Source organism: Narcine bancroftii, chromosome 2 (assembly GCF_036971445.1).
Source record: "Narcine bancroftii isolate sNarBan1 chromosome 2, sNarBan1.hap1, whole genome shotgun sequence".
NCBI classification, from domain to species: Eukaryota; Metazoa; Chordata; class Chondrichthyes; order Torpediniformes; family Narcinidae; genus Narcine; species Narcine bancroftii.
The window spans coordinates 32,774,745-32,799,878 of NC_091470.1; the positions used below are offsets into that span (position 1 = coordinate 32,774,745).

General features: G+C 41.2%; 1 protein-coding gene across 1 annotated transcript; it reads right to left on the reverse strand.

The window, feature by feature from the left end:
• Positions 1-402: 402 nt before the first annotated feature.
• Positions 403-24,908, reverse strand: ubr7 (ubiquitin protein ligase E3 component n-recognin 7). Its single transcript, XM_069916212.1, has 11 exons — positions 24,615-24,908; positions 21,039-21,172; positions 16,720-16,780; positions 15,726-15,821; positions 15,582-15,635; positions 12,420-12,525; positions 6,862-7,040; positions 4,048-4,215; positions 3,134-3,302; positions 2,261-2,322; positions 403-812 (listed from the first exon to the last, which is right to left on the reverse strand). The coding sequence occupies exons 1-11, from the start codon at positions 24,765-24,767 to the stop codon at positions 720-722; spliced, it is 1,275 nt and encodes a 424-aa protein (XP_069772313.1). The 5' UTR covers positions 24,768-24,908; the 3' UTR covers positions 403-719.
• Positions 24,909-25,134: the final 226 nt, after the last annotated feature.

Sequence of the window (25,134 nt, forward strand, 5' to 3'; positions counted from 1 at the left end):
AAAGGGTGCTAGGATTTACAAAGTTACTTACATGGCAAAGTAACTTTATTGGCTTATTCTTTCTTTCTCCCCCCCCCCACCTCCCAAACCAATGAACATTCAGGCATTAGTACCAGCAGCTCAAACTTTCAGTCAGCTTTATAATTGAAGATGATTGACTTGACAACATTTAGAAAAGGGGTCATAATATTTCAAGGAAGACATTTCTTACCACTATGGCTGAAGCAGTTTAAGAACTTTGTTTCAATATCAAATTCATCTCAATATAAATCTTCATTGCTAAGATTTGCAATTTTAAATACACAGTTGCAGCTGTATGAGAACAAGTTACCATTAAATGAATACCACAGGGCTCTTAAATAGTTTGAGGAGGCTATGCATTGGATTCTTAAGAGGCATGAATAGGGTGATAGATCTGATGACCCATTCAACTGGTTGAGAGTGTCATCCCAAAGTTTATTACAACCAAGAGTTTACAAATCTTGTGCATTCATAGTACAAGCCATTAATTTCTTATAAAAGTTTTTCTGCATTTCTATTCTTCCCTGACTGAGGTGAACTGATGCTATGAATTCTCTAATGCACCTGCGCACCAAACCAGTTCTGCTCTAACTCGAGGCAAAAACAAAATGCACTGGAGGCAACCAGTTCATTTTAAAAGTGCCATTGTTTCTGAAACAGTTTGCACATCTGACTAATTTTACAGGCTTTTCTGTAGTTTAACTGCAAAAGTACTGCATCCCATCCACTCTCCGCCGCTTCTTTGATTGAAGCTCTTCAAAGAATTGCTGTATATCTTCACTTGTAACCACCTGAAAATACAAATTGAAAGATCAATTATTAGAAGACAGGAATGCCTACTGTTTAAATTTGTCTTAATACAGGAAGTGCAAATCCTGGAACTTGGGCAAGTATGCTTATGTTGCTAACCTCCTGTGGATTGTGCATCGAATGATAGCTTGGATTAATCTGCTACTCCCCAGCAGGAAGAGGCAAACATTTGACAAATGTTCTCACTGCTAGAATTAAAGTGATTCCTTTTCATTGGAGTAGAAAGAACATCTGGTAACAGGCAGTTAAACAGCTCAATTTCATTCAGCTCAGCTACTACTGCTGCATGTCATGTGTTGTACACTTCCAGCAAGTAGCAGGGTTTCATTTGCATGGAACATTGTGAAGTTGTTTAGGAATCAAATAATACAAAAGGAACCTTTGTTCTAAAGTAGAATTTGCTTTCACCTCCATCCAGGCTTCACAATCTGACCAGAGGAATAAAGGAACCTAATTCACTTGCTAATGAAGGTAATTTATTTCAACTTCACCAGGTTTTAAGTAACAGTGCCATTTTGGCTAAAAAAAGATGACAAATCACAATTGTAAATATGAACAAATCTGAAGCAATATTTAGGCGAAGCAATATGAAGTTAGATGCACAACTATATTGGTACTAAATGAACAGCATTTCCAGCTGTTTATTAACAGAGTCCTTTAACTCTTAAATTATGGAACATGAGGTACAGCTCTTCTGCAAGATGCAAATGGGCAGGTGATGTGAAAACAAAGAATTGGAATTGGTCTGGTGAGATCCTTTGTGTGTCAATTGGTTTCAGTTGAGTTGACCTTCAGAAGAAATAATCTGCCAAAGCAGACACATTAGAAGATGCAGCTTACAACTAGAAAATACATCTATGGCCTCTTGTCAAAGACCATAACAGATCTTCTAAGCAACGTAGAGGCTGGCAAGACAAATTAGTGCTCTGCTTCAACTGAATAAGCGGGAGTAGAACCAAGTATTCCCAATGTTCTGAGCAACAGAGAAAATAATGGCAATCGTTCACATCTTCAAAGCACCAATGAATGACATGGGGAGACGATGGTAAACTGACTGAAAACCTGTGCCAAGCTCTGGATTCAAACACCTGCAGCAACTGAACTATTTTCCCTTTCTCAAATTCATCTTACCCCACCAAACAATTACCTTTATCCAATGTTGGACTGGAACAAAGAAAAACTAAACATTTGCTGAAGCAGTTCGGGAAACAAACAAAGCCAATCACAACGTTTTCCAGTGTAGTTTGTAGGCAGGAATCTTTTCTTTTCTTTCTCTGCCCCTCCCCGCAAAAATCAAGTGCTACAGGTTGTGTGTGCACCTACTTGCAACCTCCATTCCAGATCACAGGTTGGCACAAAGATTTCTACATCATCTTGGTTCAATTCCATCCTCAAATTCTGTGAACAAGCAAAGTAAACCCATCCTTACCTTTCCTTCATCTGCAAATCTCTTAAGGTAATCTTTCAGCTCAGACTTCAAATCATTGTATTCTATGAAAAGGAAGAAAATATATCAGACAGAGAACAACAGAATTTGATTTCTTTTTCTCCCCCCACCCTCCTACAAAGTAATGTTCATTACTGGCAATGAGGTAAAATATACATGTTCAACAAGACAAGGCCATTTTCTCTGGTATGTTTTTTCATGACTTGTTTTAATTTGCATCCATTACTTAGTGTTTCAGTTTGAGTCCCAATCTCATTGCCATTAGTGTGAAGGTTTAGGGTCAAGGGAATTGAAAACACTAATATTAAGATCAAACCTCACCTTTCAACCTTGTATAATTTCAGATTCCAAATATTCAACCCATGAGCAATAACTCCATGGGATCTGTACACAAGATGCGATTTAGATGTCCACCCAATGACCTTGGGAATTACTGGCTATTTAATCCACCAAAGAGGTACAAGGACTGCCTAAAGAAAGCTCTCGGTGCCTGCCCCATTGACCACCGCCAGTGGGCTGATCTCGCCTCAAACCGCGCACCTTGGCGCCTCACCGTTCGGCGGGCAGCCACCTCCTTTGAAGAAGACCGCAGAGCCCACCTCACTGTCAAAAGACAAAGGAGGAAAAGCCCAACACCCAACCCCAACCCACCAATTTTCCCCTGCAACCGTGTCTGCCTGTCCCGCATCGGACTTGTCAGCCACCAACGAGCCTGCAGCTGACGTGGACATTATCCCTCCATAAATCTTCATCCGCGAAGCCAAGCCAAAGAAGAAGAATGTAGCTGGCTCAATACTGCAATAAATGAACCAGATAACTGTTCAAAAGGTTTTAGACAAATGCTAATAAAGTTACCATAAATGAGTTCAACTTGCTGGATTCTATTCATGTTGCTCAGGGCAGTCATCAATGGATCACATTTCTCTCTGTCAGTCTCTTCATCACTTTTACCTTTATTCTCATAGGCTAGAACTGTATCAAACTCGTCCAACAGAAAGGAGATTTCTAGTTCTTTATAAAGGTTCTGAAAAGCAGCAATAGATTTTCATTCATGAATACAAAGTGACCAGTTCATTAGAAGCTTTGCCAGTAGCATTCTTTCCAATCATGAAGCAGGAGATAATTTTAGAAGAAAATAAAACTGCAGAAATGAGCATGTGCTTAATAGAACTCACTTGTATTAGAAACTGTGAAACCAAAGTCTATTCCATCACAATTTAAATTTCATTTTCCTAAAATACACTCACACACCCCAGTAAATACCCATTGCCAAGAATCCAGACTTTCATTTTTTTTTAAAAAAAGATAAACCCCTCCCCATCATTTGCATTTGTGATGCACCCATGAACATCAACTGACAAGCGATTTGTGAAAAGTCTATTTTTTTAAAAAGAGGAATTATTCTATTGGTTACAGACATTTCCATTTGATTGGGCTGGGAGAAAACTGAATTCACGAGCTGAAAATGTGAGAAAATATTTCAAAATGAATAAAGAGACCCAGGAGGGATTTAACATTCCAGAAGTTTATTAACCCAATGTCCTTAAGAACAACTAAATTTTATAAAAGTCACTTTACCACACACAATACTGCAATAACTATAGAAAGCATTTGAAATCCTTGAGTTCTAAATTAAGAACAACACGCGTTTCATTGACTTACTTGGAGTATTAAAAAATAGATCATAGAAGGTTCTTTACTCAAGTTAAACAAAGTTAAATGAAGCCAATCACAAATCCAGAGAGATATAGGAGTGAAGGTCAACATACCACACAGGATGGGCAGGTACACAACTTGTTGCGCCAGTTATAAGGCCAGTAGGTGGCGCAGTCCTTCTGTAGCCCCTCTTTATTCGTCAGCGGTTGGAGCTTGCAGCCAGCATTTGTGGCAACATCATTCCCCTTTGCACTGCAACTCGCTTCATCACCATTAGTTACCTGAGAAGTGAAACATTCTAGTCAAACACAAAATACAAGGAACTCAAGAATTGCAACTTTTTGACATTTAAAATGCAAATTGGATGTCACTAATTGATTGAGAAACCATGTCATAAAACTTGCAGCAAATCCACAAGCAGAGTGAAATGTCTACATGCTCTGCAGGGTGACTAAACATCCTTTGTGAAAATGACAGAAATCCTCATTTAAAAACTTGAGAGATGGGAAATTAAAGATGAAACAGCGCTGAGGGCAAAAAAAAACTAATGTTTTGATAACTGTTGCATCACATGAGGTTTATACAAATGCAACAAAATGGGCAATGCTAGTGGTATTTCTGCATGTCATCCAAAATCAGAAATTGGAACATTGCTTACAAATAGTCAGTGCCTTTTCCCCAGGGTAGGGGTAGCAAACACTAGACATCTGTACAAAGGGTGGAAAGTTTAGGAGCGACATCAGGGGCAAGGATTTTTTTTTTTTTTTTTTTTAAATACAAAAATTCTGGAATGGAGCAGCAGGAATGGTAGAGGAGGCTGGAGCAATACAGACTTTTAAGAGACAGGCACATTAATAAAAGAAAGAGGGTTATGAGGTGGGAAGGGCTTAGTAATTTTTGGTTGGTGAACAAGTCCACACAACATTGTAGGCCGAAGGGCTTGTGCTGCGCTGCAATATCCTATATTTCAAAAAAACCTTAATGGAAGTTTCCAGAGTCAGACATTGCTATCTTAACATCCATTAAGGTTTTTTTGAAATGACCCTGTGTGAGCGCAGGAACTTGAAGGAAGATTAAAATAAAGGTATAAAGTTTCCAGAGTCAGACATTGCTATCTTAACATTAGTACTGCCTGAATTATTTTTTAAATGTTACAATTGTACTGGATCTACCAGGGCACAGGAGCAAGAAAAACTTGTTCTGTTTGTTTCAGGACCTTGATGACACCACACCTGGAGTATTGTGGACAGTTTTGATCTCCCTGCTTACAAAAGATGTACCTACCATGGAAGAACAACAATAAAGATTCACAAGACTGATTCCAGGTATGGTGACTTTACCATACAAGGAGAAATTGAGTTGATTGGAATTTTATTCTCTTGGAACATCTAGTAAAGATCTCATTGAAACTTACCAAATTGTTAAAAGGGCTATCAGGTTATATAAAGGTAGAATGATTCTCCTGGATGTTGTGTAATGAAGGCTCAGTTTAAGAATAGATCAACTACGACTGAGATAAAGAGAAATTTCTTCACTCAGTGAAGTAATTCTCTGGAAATCTCTACCCCTCAAGGCTGAGGAACCTCTGTTCATTAAATCAGAATTAAAGATTTCTGGACATTGACGGGAAACAAATAATTGCACGAGAAATGGTGAATTTAGAGATTAAAGTAGGAAGCGTTATATCAAGGGGAAAATGCTGACGAGGGGGTTAAGAGGTGATAGGGTATTTTCAGAAGGTGAGAGGTGGAAAGAAGGTAGAGGGTGAGACCATTAGAGGGAGAAGTGAAAGACAAAATTAAGAATGAGAGTAGGTAAAGGAGAAGAAAAACCATGGAACCAGAGAGTGTTAAACAAGAAAGTCTGCATAAGCTAGGGTCAAGTGCAATGCAAAAATATTCTGGAGAAACTCAGTTGTTCATGCAGCATCCATAGGAAATAAAGGGTAACCAACATTTTGGGCCTGGGCTCTTTGTTAGGTACCAGATAGAAATGATGTTACTTAAATTTAGAAAAATCTATGTTCATGCCATTGAGATTCAGGCTGTTCAATAGGAATACATTGCTGTTCTACATCTCTCCCACTTCATATCCAATGTCTGATTCCCTCTTAGCCCCTCCCCTTTTACAAACCACCCCCCCCAACCCCTTCCTATTTTCAACTCAATAAAGAGCCCAGACCAGAAACGTCGACTGACCATTTTTACCTATGGTTTATGCCTGACCCACTGAGTTTCTCCAGCATCTGGTGGTTTGCTCCAGATTCCAGTATCTGCAGTTTACATGGTTTATGCCTGACCCACTGAGTTTCTCCAGCATCTGGTGGTTTGCTCCAGATTCCAGTATCTGCAGTTTACATGGTTTATGCCTGACCCACTGAGTTTCTCCAGCATCTGGTGGTTTGCTCCAGATTCCAGTATCTGCAGTTTACATGGTTTATGCCTGACCCACCGAGTTTCTCCAGCATCTGGTGGTTTGCTCCAGATTCCAGTATCTGCAGTTTACATGGTTTATGCCTGACCCACCGAGTTTCTCCAGCATCTGGTGGTTTGCTCCAGATTCCAGTATCTGCAGTTTACACGCCCCACTTTCTATTGAAGCTCCTCACAACTGACACATCACATCCAGATTACATCAGTGCCTTCACTACTAGCATGTGCATTGTAGGTGACAACATGCAAGAAGACATGGAGGAGTCCATTAAAGAGCAACCACGGGCACAATTGATCAAGTGGCCTTGTGCATTTCAGTGTTGTCGATGGTCAAGAAATGACATTAACCACTAGGTGGCAGAGTCAAACATTTCACTTACTTTCTCATTTACAACTTGGATGCAAGAACTTGTGATGAATTTTACAATTTAAATACAGACATACAAAATATTCAGTTAATCGAAAGCATGCAATAATAGCAAAGATGAAGTTCACCTCTAATTTCTCAGCCGTGCAGCTTGTGGAGGGCTCATTGTGGTTGGCTTCAGTTTCTTCACGCTTTGTTGTGTTTTGCTTATGTGCATCTCCATTCTCCCAAACTGTACGCACATCAACAATGCCGTCTTCCATCTTGGTCAATGTTTCACTGTTATCAGCATCTGCTGCCTTGAGAACTGGCAAGAATGCACAAAAAGGAACTTTAAATAGTTTCTTTTTCCCAGCGATTACTAAATCACCAGCGATCAATCAGCGCAGTTGTTCCATTCTGAAAGGTTTACATCCTGTTCAATCCATTCCATATGAAATAGGTCACACCCCCAACTTCTCCCAGCTTAGTCATCAACTCACCACTGTATACCTCCAAACACGCACAACATCCTCCCCCAAATACAAATCAATTAGCATGACCTCACCACAATACTGAGGCAGATCACTAGATTTCCACAAAAAGGTTGACAACTTTGAATTCAAGCAAAACTAATTGTCAACTGCTGACAGAAAGGTGCAAACAAGTCCTCGCACGACACTGGAGAGAGAAATGGGACCCGTTCCATTCAACACAGTGGAAACAATCAACCCCAAACATTAATAGTCTACTACAATGAGCTGTCCCAGGTGTTGCTAAGTACAGCCCAGAGACTGTGTGCAATCTTAGTCATTATATACATCAATGATCAGCTGAGGGGTAAATCGTCTGTTGAACACTCCCAAAAGATTAAAACATTTAAATTTGAGAATCAGTCCAACCAATCTTAGTGGATAATCTTAACCAGATGACATGTAATATTCACTTGCTTTTCAATTGATCCAAACCCAATCAAATAACTTGCAATCTCACTCTAGAACAATAGGGCATAAGGCTGGAAAGTCAGGATTGTGGATGCTTACAGACCTTGGGGTACAAGGGGCACAGAGTACATGCAATGAACTCAGCCAAGCTAACAGACCTTGGGCCCATCCACCTCCCCATGGCATTTGGGGAGCAGGTAGATACAAAAAACAAGATCCTGTTTGAACCATTCCACACAAGCCAGTAGTTATCAGATACTTTGGAAGCCAGTGGTTTAAAAACACATGATGGTTCAAATCAAAGTTGGATGAGGAAACAGTTTAGGGTTACAGTTCTGGGACTCGAACTTGAGAGAAAGAATCTGGTCACAAGTCTGACAGCCTCACCTTTCAAAGGCACATCTGTTTACTCTTGTTCATATTATATACAAAAAGCTATGGAGAGTAAGCCCCTTTCACATTTGCAAGTGATCCCAGGAATTAACTACCAATCCTCCTTTGAAGTGTCTAGTGTGAAAGCAAAATCAGCTCAATGCTGGATCTCATCCCAGGGATTGACAGCCTCAACCCCAGTACAATCCCTGGTATGTGCAGACCCTGGCGTTGCAATCAGGCAAGTGTGAATTGGGTAATTGCATTGTGGGATTGAAATGACCCTGTGTGAGCGCAGGAACTTGAAGGAAGATTAAAATAAAGGTATAAACTTTGCCATGGGAAAGTTGCAGCAGGAGAGAGAGGGAATAAATAGCACTAACAGACAATTTTTAAACAGCATGAGAAAGTTGTTAGCATTATAGTGCAAAATTTATAAAGAATATGGGGGAAAAGCAATGGTGGACCTGACTTCCCAGAACGTCAAGCTGCAAAGAAACCCCTCCATGAATGCTCCGGGCATTCAACCCTTTCTCTGCCACATGGCATTCTGAGAGAGCATGTCTGCCATCGCTTTTTCCCCTGGTATTTATAAATTGTACGAGATAGTACCATCAACTTTCCCACCCTGTTTAAAAATTGTCCACAATTGCTATGTATTGTTAGCACCTTCCTACGGTCCCTTGTAAAGGTTAATACAAGTCGGCACAACAACAACAGGGGCTGAAGGACTCATACTGTGCTGTACATAAAGTTTAATTATGTAATAATAAGGCATATTAATTTTGTTCAAATACAAGATCACAATACATTGATCAGGATTTAGGGCAGGTCCACCATCGCTTGATGCGTCATGACATCACCAGTAGAAGGTAGAACAGTCTTAACCCCAGGGATAGATCCTTGCAAGTGCAAAAGTGTTCAGTGTCCCAGTTAGGAGTGATCAAGTGAGAAAAGCCAAGCCCCCATTCCTATCCCAGGACACTGAATAGCCTATTTACTGGGATGCACGCATGAAAGGGGCTACAGTTGCACTGGCAGTGTTTTTATTTTCCACGAGCTTCATTGACTGCATTCATCGCTTGTACACATCTGTCTCATCTGAATGCCACGGGCAAGTAGAAACAGCCGTGTTGCCTATCCAAGCAGTTGTCCCCCTCTTTACATCAAGTACCCTTCTCACATCTGAACAAAGGCATTTGCTCGTTTTCTTTGCACCACAGGAGACCATTCCACCCATTTGCCCAGTCATTTACTCAAAAACCTATTGCCTCTCACACCCTTTAATTCCACTCTATTCTCCTCCCATCCACCTGCACTTGAGTCAATTTACTGCAGTCAATTCACCACTGAGTCTCTGGTAATGTGGGAGCAGACTGGAACTCTGGGGGGGGGGGGGGGGGGTGGGAAGCAGGGCAAACCCTCAGTCAAGGAGAACTTTGCAAACTCCCTAATCAGGATCAAATCCAGGAAAGGAATTGTGGCACATGGACCAAGCTGCAACCAAACAACAATCGCTGACTGTCTGGTTTTAAGAGACATTATCCCTCACTACAGCAGTGATCTTGTGGGGCTGAACCATGAACTGGTTGATTGACAGGAGACCTCTGGGACCCAGAGAGGGTGGCTTTAACCCCATACGTATCCTATTGAATTCAAGCACCTTTGCACCTGAAATGCATTAATTTTTCTTTTTTTTTTGGAGGGGGAGGAAGGGATGAAGAATTCCACATTTTAAAGCAACCACTTTATAAAATTAATCTTCTGCTCCAGAGCAGAGATTCCATACCTCACAACTACTGTTACCCACATATATACGAGATCCCGCTCTGGATGTGCTGCCCATTTCTACATTACACTCATCGATTTCCTATTATTGAATTCTGAAAGAGTGCACAGGACGACATATTCATCCCACACCAACTCACCAAGCATTTGCAGCGTGTTACAAATTAAGTTGCATTCATAACAGGAATAGCAGGATTAAGGCTTGTAGAGTTTACATAGTATTATTTTCATCAGGTCATGCTGCACTTTGAATGTACAATAACTTTATTGTTTAAGAGCATTTGCATTTAATAGCTGGGAATGTTAATAATTTGGTAGATTAACAGAGCATGGAAATTGTCCATTGAAAGAGGTCAGGCTGTAATGAGCAGGTGACAAAGGTAGCAGAATCACTGCTTCGAGTCCAACACGAGGTCATACAAACAACTTATCCATTGCTTGCCAACTTCCATTTCCAATCAAAATAATTGAAGTCAGTCACATGACTTCATAACATCCTCATTGAAAAACTTCATGAGAACTTACCACCTTAATATTTTTGTTAAACTGTACAGCATCGGTTTTTGATTCCAATACTATCTGGAAAAATGTCAATAGCTAATGATGTTGAGCCTGAAAATAAATTAAGGATTTAAAATGAAAGACAAATCAAAACCTGCTGGGTCACATGATGTCTGAACTGCCTCAGTTTGTTTGAAATGTCCAAGGAGCAAACAGCAATGTTAAAGTAGACATGCAGAGATACACAAGTAATGAGTAGCAAAAATTCATTCTCATACACACAAGTACAATTAGAAATAAACTGAAATTCTTGCTTGCTACAGCCAATCAAAACAGGTCTGACTCTATTATGCAGCCAATCAAAACAGGTCTGACTCTGTATTATGCAGCCAATCAAAACAGGTCTGACTCTGTATTATGCAGCCAATCAAAACAGGTCTGACTCTGTATTATGCAGCCAATCAAAACAGGTCTGACTCTGTATTATGCAGCCAATCAAAACAGGTCTGACTCTGTATTATGCAGCCAATCAAAACAGGTCTGACTCTGTATTATGCAGCCAATCAAAACAGGTCTGACTCTGTATTATGCAGCCAATCAAAACAGGTCTGACTCTGTATTATGCAGCCAATCAAAACAGGTCTGACTCTGTATTATGCAGCCAATCAAAACAGGTCTGACTCTGTATTATGCAGCCAATCAAAACAGGTCTGACTCTGTATTATGCAGCCAATCAAAACAGGTCTGACTCTGTATTATGCAGCCAATCAAAACAGGTCTGACTCTGTATTATGCAGCCAATCAAAACAGGACTGACTCAGTATTATGCAGCCAATCAAAACAGGAATTATGCAGCCAATCAAAACAGGTCTGACTCTATTATGCAGCCAATCAAAACAGGACTGACTCAGTATTATGCAGCCAATCAAAACAGGTCTGACTCAGTATTATGCAGCCAATCAAAACAGGTCTGACTCAGTATTATGCAGCCAATCAAAACAGGTCTGACTCAGTATTATGCAGCCAATCAAAACAGGTCTGACTCAGTATTATGCAGCCAATCAAAACAGGTCTGACTCAGTATTATGCAGCCAATCAAAACAGGTCTGACTCAGTATTATGCAGCCAATCAAAACAGGTCTGACTCAGTATTTATGCAGCCAATCAAAACAGGACTGATTCAGTATTATGCAGCCAATCAAAAGAGGACTGACTCGGTACCTGGACCACATTGCATTTCTGTGGTCTCAGAAAAGAAGGTCTGAGTACACAAAAGTGCTGGAGAATCTTAGGTTACGCAGCATTCTGAATGTAGAGCTGGGTGACGTGCCATGTTTCTCCAGCACCTTTGTCTAATGACCTTATTTAATAGACAATTTGAGCCTCAATTTGTAAATCAAGGCAGCTTGAGCTTGATACACAAGGTGATTGAAAATGATTCACACCTCCATGTCTGGTAGACCCCTTAGAACTCAGTTGTCTATCAACTGTGACTAGGATGGTTAACCCATCTCTATACATTAGTTACCTGGTTTGGTGCATTTATAATGTACATAATCAATTGTTAATGTCAAAAGTAAAAATAATGCTGAAGAAACTCAAGCAGGTCAAACAGTATTTTATATAGCAAAGATACAAAACAAATGTTTCGGACTTGAGCCCTTCATCAACCTTCAATTATGATGTCTGCAGATTTTCATGTTCTACTCCAATTGTTAACGTTATAGGTTTGTAACTAGTCAGGAATGAAATGGAAGATATAACAGATGTTTCCCTTTGTTCTGTGGATAAGTTGTATGAAATAATTGCACATGGCAGCTTCCTCCTCATGGGAGAGAAAACAAGCCGATGCCAGGAATGGACCTGGGTCTCCAAGGATTTCCTCAGACAAGCCAACTAATATCAGTCAGCATCTCTCAGGAATAGCAAGTGTGTTGTGGCCTCAGGTGCTTGAAAATTAGCTGACAGCCAGCAGTATTTCTAGCGATCTAGCACTGTGTGGCTTTAGAAAAACCGCAATTCAAACCCAAAAGTTAGAATGTCAGCTTTTGGGGGGGGGGGGGGGGGTGGGGAAGAGGGGAAGATGCCAAGATGCTTCTTACCTGCCATATGTGTTGCATAGGCCCACAGAAAGGAACATCTCTTCATACAGCTCTGGCATACCATTTCCTGATACTCCACATTATCAGGCAGAACAGCACCGAGATGCTAAAAACCAAAGTGATCACAAATTAATAAGCTGTCATTGTAATCACAAAACAAATGAAGATGGCATGAGAAAACATACCATGTGATTTCTGTAAACCAAAAAAAGCAGAAACTATACAAGATATCAATATCACTCTTTTTTTACTAACAATTCAATGGCCTTGTAATCCTTCGACCTCAAATCCATAGATACCGATGAACCTGGCAAACCATCACCACATACACTTAAAGCACAGAAAAACTCCTTTATTACCAGCACACCCAGGATTTTGAAAGTTCTAGACCAGCAGAATTTCTAACCATCAAATGTTATTGCTTTTAAGATGCGAAATGGTAGAATCATATTTTCCAGTGAACCTGTCAAGTTTAAAGAGAACATGCAAACCAGAGCACAATGACCCAGATGCAGAGCCACTGGGATTTCTAGTCAGAGAAAATTTCTGCTGCAGTAAAGTTTATGGACTTAAACTTACAGAATGTAAGATAAACTCAGAACCAGAGTTAAAAAGCAGATTGAATGGCAACTAAACAAATAAAGATCAAGGGAATGGATAATTCTTTCAAAGAGTTGATAGGTCAAACAGCCTCTATTGAGATTCTAAAGCAACACATTGGGTGGAATAGCTCTTTTTGTGCAAACTCTGTGGGTAATTTGACAAGAGTTGCATAACAATCAGAGCAAATTAAAATTCAAAACAGTAGATGCTGGAAATCTTTTTTAAAAAATCCCAAAAAAATTGCAAAAGAGTTCTCTCCCATTTTACAATTGCTCCATTTAGATAGGCACTTCAATAGGGCAGAGTGGTCAACTATGTGTGGAGCTTCATGAAATGGGAGCGAGCTTAAACATTTTTTTGCATTGGTATTTATGCAGGAAGCTGGCATAGTGAATAAGGATGGAAGGGAAACGAATAGAAGTGTCATGGAACATGCAGAGTTTAAGGAGAAGGAGGTGCTCAGTGCCTTGCAACGATTGAAAGTAGACAAATCCCCTGGGCCTGATGAGATCTTCTCCGCACCTTGAAGGAGACAAGTGCTGAAATTGCAGGGCCCGTGGTGGATATATAGCAAGGTCTCTGTGGCTTCCAGAGTCCACCACTCTGTGCGTGTATATAAAAGAAACTCTCCCCTCAAATCCCCTTTAAAACTATTTTCTTCCATCTTAAACCTATGCATTCTTGCTTTTGATACTGCTACCATGGGAAAAAGTCTCTACCCAAGCTATCTCTGGCTATTATAATTTTCTGTACCTCTATTCGCATCTTATCTATTTCCCCACAATTCTGCTCTCACCCCCTCACCTTCCAGAGTTAGAATAAGAAATCAAAAAGGGCAGCCGATGTTAGAAATGGAAATAATCCCAAAATACTAAGACTCAGCATGGCAGGCAAATCAATGGAACGACAATCACTTAATGCTTCAGGTCTGAGACACTTTAATCAGGTGTTCTTCCAAGTAGTGGAAAGATGGAAGGTGGTCATGTGTGGAAGGAATTTCTTTGATAGGACTTGTTATATTGTTAATGGTGTAAAGTCTTGGTAATGGTGTATAGTCTGCCCTACTGGGAAACACCCAGAAAGAAGAATATTCATATGAAACAAAAAAGAGGAATGAGATAAAAATGTCCAGTCCTGATACTGACAGAAAGATATCGCGAATGATCTAAAGTTAGATAATTAAGTATCGAGTCCTGCAGGCTGTAATGATCCCAGGCAAAAACAAAGTATTGTTGTTCAAGCTTCTTTTGAGCCTTGTTGAAGCAGTGGAGATAGAAGTCATTGCAGGACCAGATTAAGGAATTAGAAGTTGCAGATAAATGGAAGCTCTGGTTCACTCCTTCAGAGTGTGGCGTCCTGTGACGTAATTATCCAATTAGCGTTTCGTTTCTCCAATGTAGAGAAGGCCCTCTGCCACTTTCTCTCTGCTTCTTCCTCCAAAGTATTCCAGAACCATTTCCTCTCTACTGGCCCACTCTCTTGCCTAGCTCACCATGTCCTTAAACAACCTCGTTCCACTCAGTCACATTCTCCTGATCAGAAGGTTTAGCCATGGGCGGTCACATGGGTCCAGTAGATTCTCCTCCCCTTTCAGAATTTTAAAGGAATTAGTCCCATCACTACTTCAAGGTTCATTCTTTGAACCCCACCAACTACTTTCTACTGCTCCCCTTCTTGACGGCTGTTCCACATAAAACTGCCCGAGCTTCAATGCCAGCGTTTCTTCTGATCCATGAATCCCATGCCACCCAATGGACCTACTAACCTTGTACTTTTTGGAAGGTGGGAGCAAACTAGAGCATCTGGGGAAAATCCACATAGGCCATGAGAATATACAAACTCCTTACAGACAGCACTGGATTGCTGGCACTGTAAGCATTGCTCAACAGAACTGACCTGTTGACAATAGGTCACCCTTCTAACATTGGTTCAGATTTTTCCTTCCCCATTGGCACCATCTGGACTCCCAGTCAAGTCCTACAGCCCTGCATTTGGCAACTTTAGTCCATTCCCTCTCTCTTTATTGCCCACATTTCATAGTTTTCATTAATTTTGCCAATTGGCCCCCATTAAACCATTCACCTGATAATCTCTACTTTTTATCCCCTTCATAACATTCACATCACCCTTTTCCAGGGCAGTTCCTTTCTGACTGTTTTCGGTCTCCTGAATGGATCTCACATTTTTGGCAAAAGATGATGCCATGGCATTCTTTTTATCTATAATTTTCTTTATTCCGTGAACTCGTAGACTATTGTAGCACTACACCCAATACAGTTCTCTGATTATCATTATTGCAGCACAAGTTTGATTGCCCGGACAGGAAGCAAAAAAAAATTCTGTATTTCAGAACACACTATAATAAAATCACTTAATTCCAAGTCTGCACAGGAAACTAAAATCTGTTATAATCAATAGAAAGATGGGTGCTGCTTTCCTGATGTTAAATACTTATACCAAATATTAGCTACAGAGAAAAATCAGAAGACTGTCAAAATAATTACAAAATGTTGACTAGTAACTCTAAAGATAACAACCAAATACAAGTAGTCGTCTTACCCTTCCATGGAACCAATCTTCACACACCACACACTGAATCATTTCATCTGGGGTCTGAGAAATAAAAACACAGGAATTGAGAATAAGCTCTGAACCCCATCTTGGTAATGCTACAAATTTTTGCCAAGTTTCTTAACATCTCACCTCATCTTCAGGATCTGGATAAGGCCTTTTGCAGGTACAGTAAAGTCCAAAAAAATTGTCGTTATACTTATTGTTACAATTTGTTTTTTCTTTCTCCTTAAAAGCAAAAAAAAAGTTTCAGGAAACTCTGCAAATCAATGGCCAACTACAGGCATTAAACTCAATGCTATTATAGTAAACAAAAATCAAATGAGTTTGTATTCAACAGTGATCTTCTGGCTTAGAGCAACTGGCAGCCTCAAGCAACAGGCAAAAGAAATTGCACAAGATAAATCAGTTTTAAAAAATGTGAAAGTTTAAAATTGGCACTACCAACAAACAATTCACCAATCCATGCAACACGCAATCTCAAGCAACTAGCAAATTCACTTATCCGGCATCTAGCAATCCCATTAGGTGCTGGATACCAGGGGTTGTACCATAGTCGTATATCTATTTGGTTGCAGCACTTCAGAATTTTTTTGTATGTGTTTATTATATTTCTGTGTACGACAAAATTAATCTCCCCATGCACCACCAGATTCGTTTACAATTTCCATCCTACCATCAGATACCTGAATGAAGCTCATAGGAGTTTAAAAAAAAAAGTTAACTTTGCTCCAAACTAACTGATGTCTCTCTGCAACTTTGTTCCAGCACCATGTTCCCACTGCTGTACCATTTATAGTTTGACTAGCTGGTCAGCTCACACAACAAACTTTCTCATTGAACCTCAGTTTATATGATAATAAAATGAATTTATTTCCCCCATTTTATTTATCTGCCTTTGTCACAACAATCTATTTCTCAATTGCCCTCTTGTTCCTACTCCCCAATTATTCCCCCAGCTATCCTAAACACCTCACCCCAGAATAAAGGCATGAATAAAAAGGGCTAACCATTGAATTTGCTTAGCGCCCTCTGATGCAGATGAAAGGCTTCAAACTTGGAACAGCTGAGACACTACAAACTCAATTATGAAACTAAAACAAGGGTAACTTAAATAGAAACTTACCGAGAAAAACTTGCACTGCAGATCACTAAACTTGCTGTTCCCACAGTCACAGCGAAAATTTCTAGAACAGCAAAGCAAATATTAAGGTAGATCACTCTCAGCAATTTTTTCATGACTGAAATCACCTCCCTCAAATCGAGGTTACAATCTGACTACAGCTCTCATAAGTTACAACGTGATCTTTACTTATATTTATTATGCAGTATCTAAATAAAATAGAACTTGGCCTAAGATAACAGATTTAAATTGCTTTTAAAAAGCATGTCTGCTGAAAGCTAGCAAGCTGCTGAAGAAGTGTTTATTCTTTGAGAATGCCAGTTTTAATCTTTCCATTACGATTCTTTCCATTCTTTAAGGACACACCCTTGAATGATGTGCAGTATCAGGGCTTGTAACCAAGTCTCCCCCCCCCAAAAAAAAAGCACTGCCTTTCATTTGCACCGATTGGCAGCATCTCTCAATGAAGCAGTTTGTGCTTGGTCAACATTTAGCCAATGTACAAGTAACAAATCCAAGAATCAACTATCACACAAAAAGGTCCAACCACTTTCCCTTGACATGACATAACTACACCACCATCAATACCCTAATGATTACCAGGGACCAGAAAAATCAACCAGACATCTCACATTTCTATTATTTTTAATAACTCAAATAACTCAGCAAACAGCAAATAACTCAACATCTACCTTGAAGCTTCTTCTCCATCTACAAGCCACCACTGCTTGCTCACCTGAGTAAATCAGCACCCTTACTTGGAAATAAAATGCCATCATCCCTTAAATCATTAATGAATCAACTCAACAAAGTTCAAATTCACCGCAAGGCCCCCTCCAAGTTCAAATTCACCGCAAGGCCCCCTCCAAGTTCAAATCCACCGCAAGGCCCCTCCAAGTTCAAATCCACCGCAAGGCCCCTCCAAGTTCAAATCCACCGCAAGGCCCCCTCCAAGTTCAAATCCACCGCAAGGCCCCCTCCAAGTTCAAATCCACCGCAAGGCCCCTCCAAGTTCAAATCCACCGCAAGGCCCCCTCCAAGTTCAAATCCACCGCAAGGCCCCCTCCAAGTTCAAATCCACCGCAAGGCCCCCTCCAAGTTCAAATCCACCGCAAGGCCCCCTCCAAGTTCAAATCCACCGCAAGGCCCCCCCAAGTTCAAATCCACCACAAGGCCCCCTCCAAGTTCAAATCCACCGCAAGGCCCATCCAAGTTCAAATCCACCGCAAGGCCCCCTCCAAGTTCAAATCCACCGCAAGGCCCCCTCCAAGTTCAAATCCACCGCAAGGCCCCCTCCAAGTTCAAATCCACCGCAAGGCCCCCTCCAAGTTCAAATCCACCGCAAGGCCCCTTCCAAGTTCAAATTCACCGCAAGGCCCCTTCCAAGTTCAAATTCACCGCAAGGCCCCCTCCAAGTTCAAATTCACCGCAAGGGCCCCTCCAAGTTCAAAACCACCGCAAGGCCCCGTCCAAGTTCAAATCCACCGCAAGGCCCCCTCCAAGTTCAAATTCACCGCAAGGCCCTTCCAAGTTCAAATCCACCGCAAAGTCCCCTCCAAGTTCAAATCCACCGCAAGGCCCCCTCCAAGTTCAAATCCACCGCAAGGCCCCCTCCAAGTTCAAATCCACCGCAAGGCCCCCCTCCAAGTTCAAAACCACCGCAAGGCCCCGTCCAAGTTCAAATTTACCGCAAGGCCCCCCTCCAAGTTCAAATTCACCACAAAGGCCCCTCCAAGTTCAAATTCACCACAAAGGCCCCCTCCAAGTTCAAATTCACCACAAAGGCCCCTCCAAGTTCAAATTCACCACAAAGGCCCCTCCAAGTTCAAATTCACCACAAAGGCCCCCTCCAAGTTCAAATTCATCCATTCAAAACAACAGTTTGCACCTTTTAGATTTCAGATTTATTGTCAGTTATTATTGCTGCTACCATCAGGAAAGAGGTATCGGTGCCACAAGACTTGCACCACCAGGTTCAGGAGCTGCTACCCCTCCACCATCACATTCCTCAACAGCAAACTCAATCAAGGGCTTGTTTAAGACTACTTTTGTACTTCATTGATTTTTTGTTCTCTCTGTATTGCATAGCCAGTTTGTTTACATTTCTTTGTTTACCTTTTTACGTTGAGTAAGTTTTTTGCACTGCCTCGCCCTGAGGAAAATGAATCTTGAGGTTTATGTGATGTCATTTAGCTATTCTGACAATATTATTAAAATATTTAGGGATTAAAATAAATTATATATAGATATACAAGTCTTGCAAATTATGTCCCTCTGTTGAGGAAAATCGAAGAGGATTTAAACAGATGGATGGCTCTGCCGATTACGTTAGTTGAAAGAATCAACTGTATTAAAATAAATGTGTTGCCAAGACTTCAGTACCTCTTCCAAACATCGCCCATATCATTGCCCCAGAGATTTTTTCAGGATCTAAATAAACATAATTAGTAAGTTCCTCTGCAACATTCAGGTGACAAGTGTCTCCATTGAGAAATTAACATGGGATTGTGCCCTAGGAGGATTATGGCTCCCAGATTCTAAATAATATTATCAGGTAGCCCAGGTGAAGTTTATCACCTGTCTCTTTGAGGGGGAGGGACGATAGATTATCCTGGGCACAAAATGAGCTGCACAAAGTGTGAGAGAGGGTAGCTAGTGATTTTATTTCTAAATGGGATGCTAAATTGATTTTGTGAATAAGAGAAGCCCTGCTATTAAAACATGTAATTAATGTTCAGTATAAATCAGCAGATTGGAATCAAGGTGGGGTTATCACCAAAAAACACCCTGACTCAAAATAGATTAATACAATCAATAATGGACAACAAGACACCTGGTCTCAGAAGGGGATCAGGTGTGTTGAGGACTGTTATGAGCAAGGGCAGCTTATTAGATCAGTTTAAAAAACACAAGGTTTGTTAAATACCATAATTCTTTTCGCTGATATCTTCAACTAAGATCTTATTTAAGGGACAAATTAGGTCTGTCAATGACTTTATCGAAGTGCAGTAATTCGAAAGGATATTATAAAGAAATTTATTTAAGCAGTGTATTTCCTATGTCAAGAAAAAACTCATAAAAGGGGATTACGTAGGTCAAGACAGAGGTGGGAATCATTTTTGGACATAATAATTGGAGAACAGTGCTGATCCGATCTATGTCAAGAAAGAATGACAAATATAGTTAATGTGAGATATAGACTGATACAATTTCTTGCATCAGTTATATCTCATGCCGCAAAAATTAAATAAACTTAAATCAGAAATTTCAGACCAATGTTTTAGTTGTGGAACATAGGTGGGAACCTTTCTACATTCAACCTGGTCATGTTCCAAGGTGAGGATCTTATGGCTAGATCTAGGGAATTTCCTAGAATTATAGGAAAATATTTCCCACAAAACTCAAGAATAGTCTTTACTAGGAAACATCATGGGTGCAAGACCCGTAATGAGGCTGTCCAAATTTCAAACGCAATCTGTAAAGATGGCATTGGCAGTGGCCAGGAAATGTCTAGCGGATACCTGGAAGTCTGATTCCCAGCTATGAATGGCATGACGGAATCCGGAAATGCAAAGTTGTGTTCCCCTTAAGAAAATCACTTACAGTTTTAAGAACAAATATGATGTTTTTAAAATCAACATTTGGCAGACATAATTAAAGGCAAATAGCTGTAAATCTTTAGGTTTTTCCTCCCCTTGCTTCAGAGCGCCCTGACTGGACCCCTCTCCTGGATCTAGAAAAGCTAGATAATTTAAGGCCTGGAAGGTGGATAATGCATACCTGACAATCTCTCATTTTTTTCTCATTTTAGTTTAGTCTTGAACTCTCTCGTTTTCTTGCTCTCTATTCTTTTCTATTTTTCTTATTTTTCTCGGGGAAGGGAGGTACAATTATTGTTAGACATGCAATAGCTATTAATGGATGCATATCACTATTTTTTCAGAAATTTATTTTGCCTTTGCACTTGAAAATTTGTAAATGTAAAAAACTACTCCCTACCACACTCCAGGTAACAAACCTAGTCCTGTTCTTTCAAGTAATTATCCTGACTAAACAGAGCATGCCAATCTTGCCACTTATCCAAACCTTATTGTTCACTCTGAAAGAAGTAAAACACAAAGGTCTGAAGAAACCATAGTTGAAGTAAAAGCACAACGATGAAGGGCTCGATCCCAAAACAACAGTTATGTATCCTTATCTTTGCTACACTGTTTGACCTGCTGAGTTTCTGCAGCATCGAGTTTTCATTTTTGTTCACTCTGAAGCCTGTTCCCCATTATCTCAGTTAAGTTCATTTGTTCAGTTTACTTCCTGTCTCATACCTTTTAGTGTACAATTCAAACAGCTCATGGCCTTCATGACACTTGTAGCTGCATGCCAAACAGATGCCAGCAGGCTGTCCTCCCTTTGGTGTACATGTGTTACAAGCATACAATGCCTGTCTCTTCACATAGCCCTGCAAGGAAAAAATGAATCAGCGATTTCAGACAGACAAACAAGAAGTGGCATCACCCTTGTTAAGGAACAATGACAGATTATTAATGCAGGAATTACTGGAGCGAGTCCTCAAGCAGCAGACTGGGAAATTAAACAAGCCTCAAGAGGATACAGAGGAGAGATACCCAGCCAACTGTGGAATTGAGTTCAGAAACAGTCTCAAAGCTCTCTACCTTAAAATTCACCAGGGTGCCACTGAGTCGTAAAAGCTGCTGGTTTACAAGCTCAATTGAATTTAGCCAAATACATCTTCAAACAGCCCAAAGAATCAATTTCAAGAGGATGCTGGAGTACACAAAACACAATGGATATTTGGTTTTCAAAACATTCCTTTCAAGAGTTCCTAGTAATATGAAGTAACAATGTTGCGCATTTTACCACAAGGCCTTTTAACCTGTGCCAGAACACCTTGCTGAGTGGAAGAGCTATCAATGACAATAGGAAGAGGAGCAAAAGGTTTGGAGAGAGAGAGAGAAGGTCATTCAGGAACATTCAAAGAGCAAAAGGATTATTTCCAGAGGTCATGCCAATGACAGCCAAATACACAGCACTAATTTTACAACAAAAACCGAGATTAGTTTTGAATGACCATAGTGAGTGTGAGAGAATAGTGATGGAATGCAATAATTTAAAAATAAGCACAAGATTCTAAAATCTGGGCACTACAAAACACTGTACTGGATATCAGGATGGATGCAAGATGCAAAACAACAGTGGGTTAAAAAAATACATGAAGAGGTGCAATCAGGTTAGATCATCGAGTTGCCAGAGATATTCAAGCATCAATGACAATCCTTGCAATAGTTAGGGAAGGAAATTCACACTCATCCAAAAATCAGCTAGTCTAATATTTTAAATTCATGAGAAGAGAGCAAGGTGAAGTCGTGCTGCAAATGCACAAGGTGGAAGCAGAAATAATCATTTTTCATGTTGCCCCTGAAGGATTAATGGTTGCTTTTCAGTTCGAAGAAGATAAAAAGTCAAAGATGAACCCCAGTAGACAAGAGAAACACCAGGTCTATTTCCCTTGCCAAATAAATGAATGAAACCAAATAGCAAAGCAATCAATAATGTCAAAAGCTAGATACATTACAGTGAACAGCTCAATTTCCATCATCACCTAACAGTGCAGATGAGACACCTTTTGGGTACTGTATGTGAGAGACAAGTTCAAACCATCATACAAGCCCTTCAGCCCGACTCAACACTGCCTATAAAGTTGGCATTTTGGACTAGACCCATTCGCTTGTGTCTGGTCTATATCCTTCCAAAGCAGTGGTTCTCAACCTTTCTCTTTCCACTCACATACCACTAAGTAATCCCTACGCCATCAGTGCTCTGTGATTAGGTGGTACATGAGTGGGAAGGGAAGGTTGAGAATCACTGCCCTAGACCCAATTGTTACTGAAATATTTTACTTGAGAAAAATTGTCATTGGCCCATTTCCTTTGGAGTTATGGAAACCATGCACATAGAGAGTTAATTAGGTATGATTAAAACGGTGGTTTTCAAACTCTTTCTTTCCATCAACATACCACCTTAAGCAATCATTCACTAATCACAGAGCACCTATTGCATAGGGAATAAAGTGGTATGTGAGTGGAAATAAAAAAGGTTGAGAACCACTGTTCCAAACCTTTCCTATCCATGTATTTGCCCAAATGTTTTTAAACACCAAAATTATACTGACTTCTACGATTTCCTCTGATTTCAGATAGACAAACCACTGAGCGAAAAGGTTTTCCCTCAAATCTCTCCCCCTCACCTTAAACCTATGCCCTCTACATCTACAATCTTGTTCCCTGGGGAAAAAGAGGATTCAGTTTATCCATGCCTCTCATAATCTTATCTCATCACCCTTCACCCCCACTCTGGGGAATAACGACATCTTATTTAACCTCTGCCACCAACTCAAACTCTCTCACCCCAGTAAATCTGGGTGGACCCTTTTATTAATTAGTTCCAGGAAAGATGGGAAGTAATTTGAGAGCCAACCGCACAATCAACAATTTTGCATGAAATATTGTGTTTCCACTCTCAAAGTTTCAATTGAACATCCGATACAGTGCTAAATAGTGAAACGAAGCAGAAAAGGTTCAGATCCAACAAAGGATTATTTTCCAATGGAAGCAGAAAATGATTAGTTTTAGGCTGATGGAAGATTTAAGTTCATCAATTGCAGAATCACGACTATTCTTCAGAGACAAGAGGGGTTTCAGAAACACACTTTGTACTTAAAAATACTTTAAATATTTTATTGAGTTTCAGATATAAACTTACAAATTTTTAAGGAAAACACAGAACAAATCATTTCATATTCATACAAGAACAAATAAATCGATGGAACTTGCAAATACTTCTAACCCTGCCAAAATACAAGTGCAGTCCGGAATTGTGCAATAGGGGGAAAAAAAAGCAGATATTTGTCCTTCGTTAAAAAAAAGCACGAATTATACCGTGTGGCGTGTATTTGACCCACGGTTCATCCAGAACAGGGAGCCCCAGTCGCCGGCTCCGCGGCTGTCAAACACCAAAAGGAACGCTCTGACAGTTCGCCGGCCAATCAGAGCAGCCGAAACACATGACGTAAAAATGGCGCCAGACAGACGCGAGCAAACGGCTGGAGGAGCGGGAGGGAGGGAAACCGGGCGTATACATTAAGTAAAAACACAACGCTGGAGAAACTCAGCTGGTCAAACCGTGTACCTTGATATTGCAAATCCAATGTTTCGGCCTTGAGCCTGAAACGTTGGTTAATGTATCGATCTTTGCTAAATAAAGTTGCACGGTTTGGCCAGCTGAGCTTCTCCAGCGTTTGCGGAGAATTAACGGGGCGTTGGGAAATGACACAATTAGGCTTCCACGGGAAGACCCCCCCCCCTCTCTCTCTCTCTCTCTTGGGAACACTTGTCCCGCGACCCAAAAGCCCCGCTCACCCACCGCCAGCTGCTTTATTCGCCGTGTAACACGGCCGTCTGCAGACGCCGCTGGGGACATTCAGCCGGTCAGCCAGCGTGCTTTGCATCTCAAAAGATACAAGCAACGTGGCGGGCTTGAGACCTTCGTAAGGTCGGAGTGAATTCGGGCGCCCGCCTACGTTTCCCTCATAACCTTGAAGGGCTCCAGCCGAAACCCTGGTTGTGCATCTTTGCAATATAAAGTACCCTATCAGACCTGCAGAGTTTCTCCACCATAGTGTTTTCACTTGGTTTTATTCGCACCCGCCTTTACATTATTATTTTATAAGACTGTATTGAAACAGCCTGGAATTCCTCAGCATGACCGAAACGTTGCCCCGATGGGAAGGGACGGGCGAGCGGCCCCCCTGTCGCCCGCTCCCGGTGACGGAGCTGGAACCTCCCCAGTCCGTTCCCACCGCGGACCCCCGCACACCGACTCGCCTCCGAATAAGAGCACTTGTCCGAGTCGCTGCCGCCCAACACGGCGCACGCTTCGTTCTCCAGCTCCTCGTTCTCTTCCAGAACCTCGGCCAAGGATACGATGGGATCCTCCTCCTCCAGCGGCCGCTTGTGGACACCTTCGTTTGCCGCCATCGCACACTGAGGGAGCACTTCCGGGTCAGGCTCTATTTAAACCTGCGACCTCCCCCCCCCAACTCCCCTCCTGCTTAAAAAAAAACACCCTCCTTGACATGGGATGCACTCGCAAACCTTCAGCGGGGCTTTCTGGTGGTTGTTGTTGTAGATTGTGACGTGAATTTAAAGCCGGGCTGTGTTTTCACGAGGCGGGGGGCGGAAGGGGACACCGGAAGTCCAGCGTTGGCGGAAGGGGACACCGGAAGTCCAGCGTTGGCGGAAGGGGACACCGGAAGTCCAGCGTTGGCGGAAGGGGACACTGGAAGTCCGGCCGTGGCATGGCGGAGTGCGAGCTGTGCGTGGAGCTGACGGAGCGGAGCGGCGA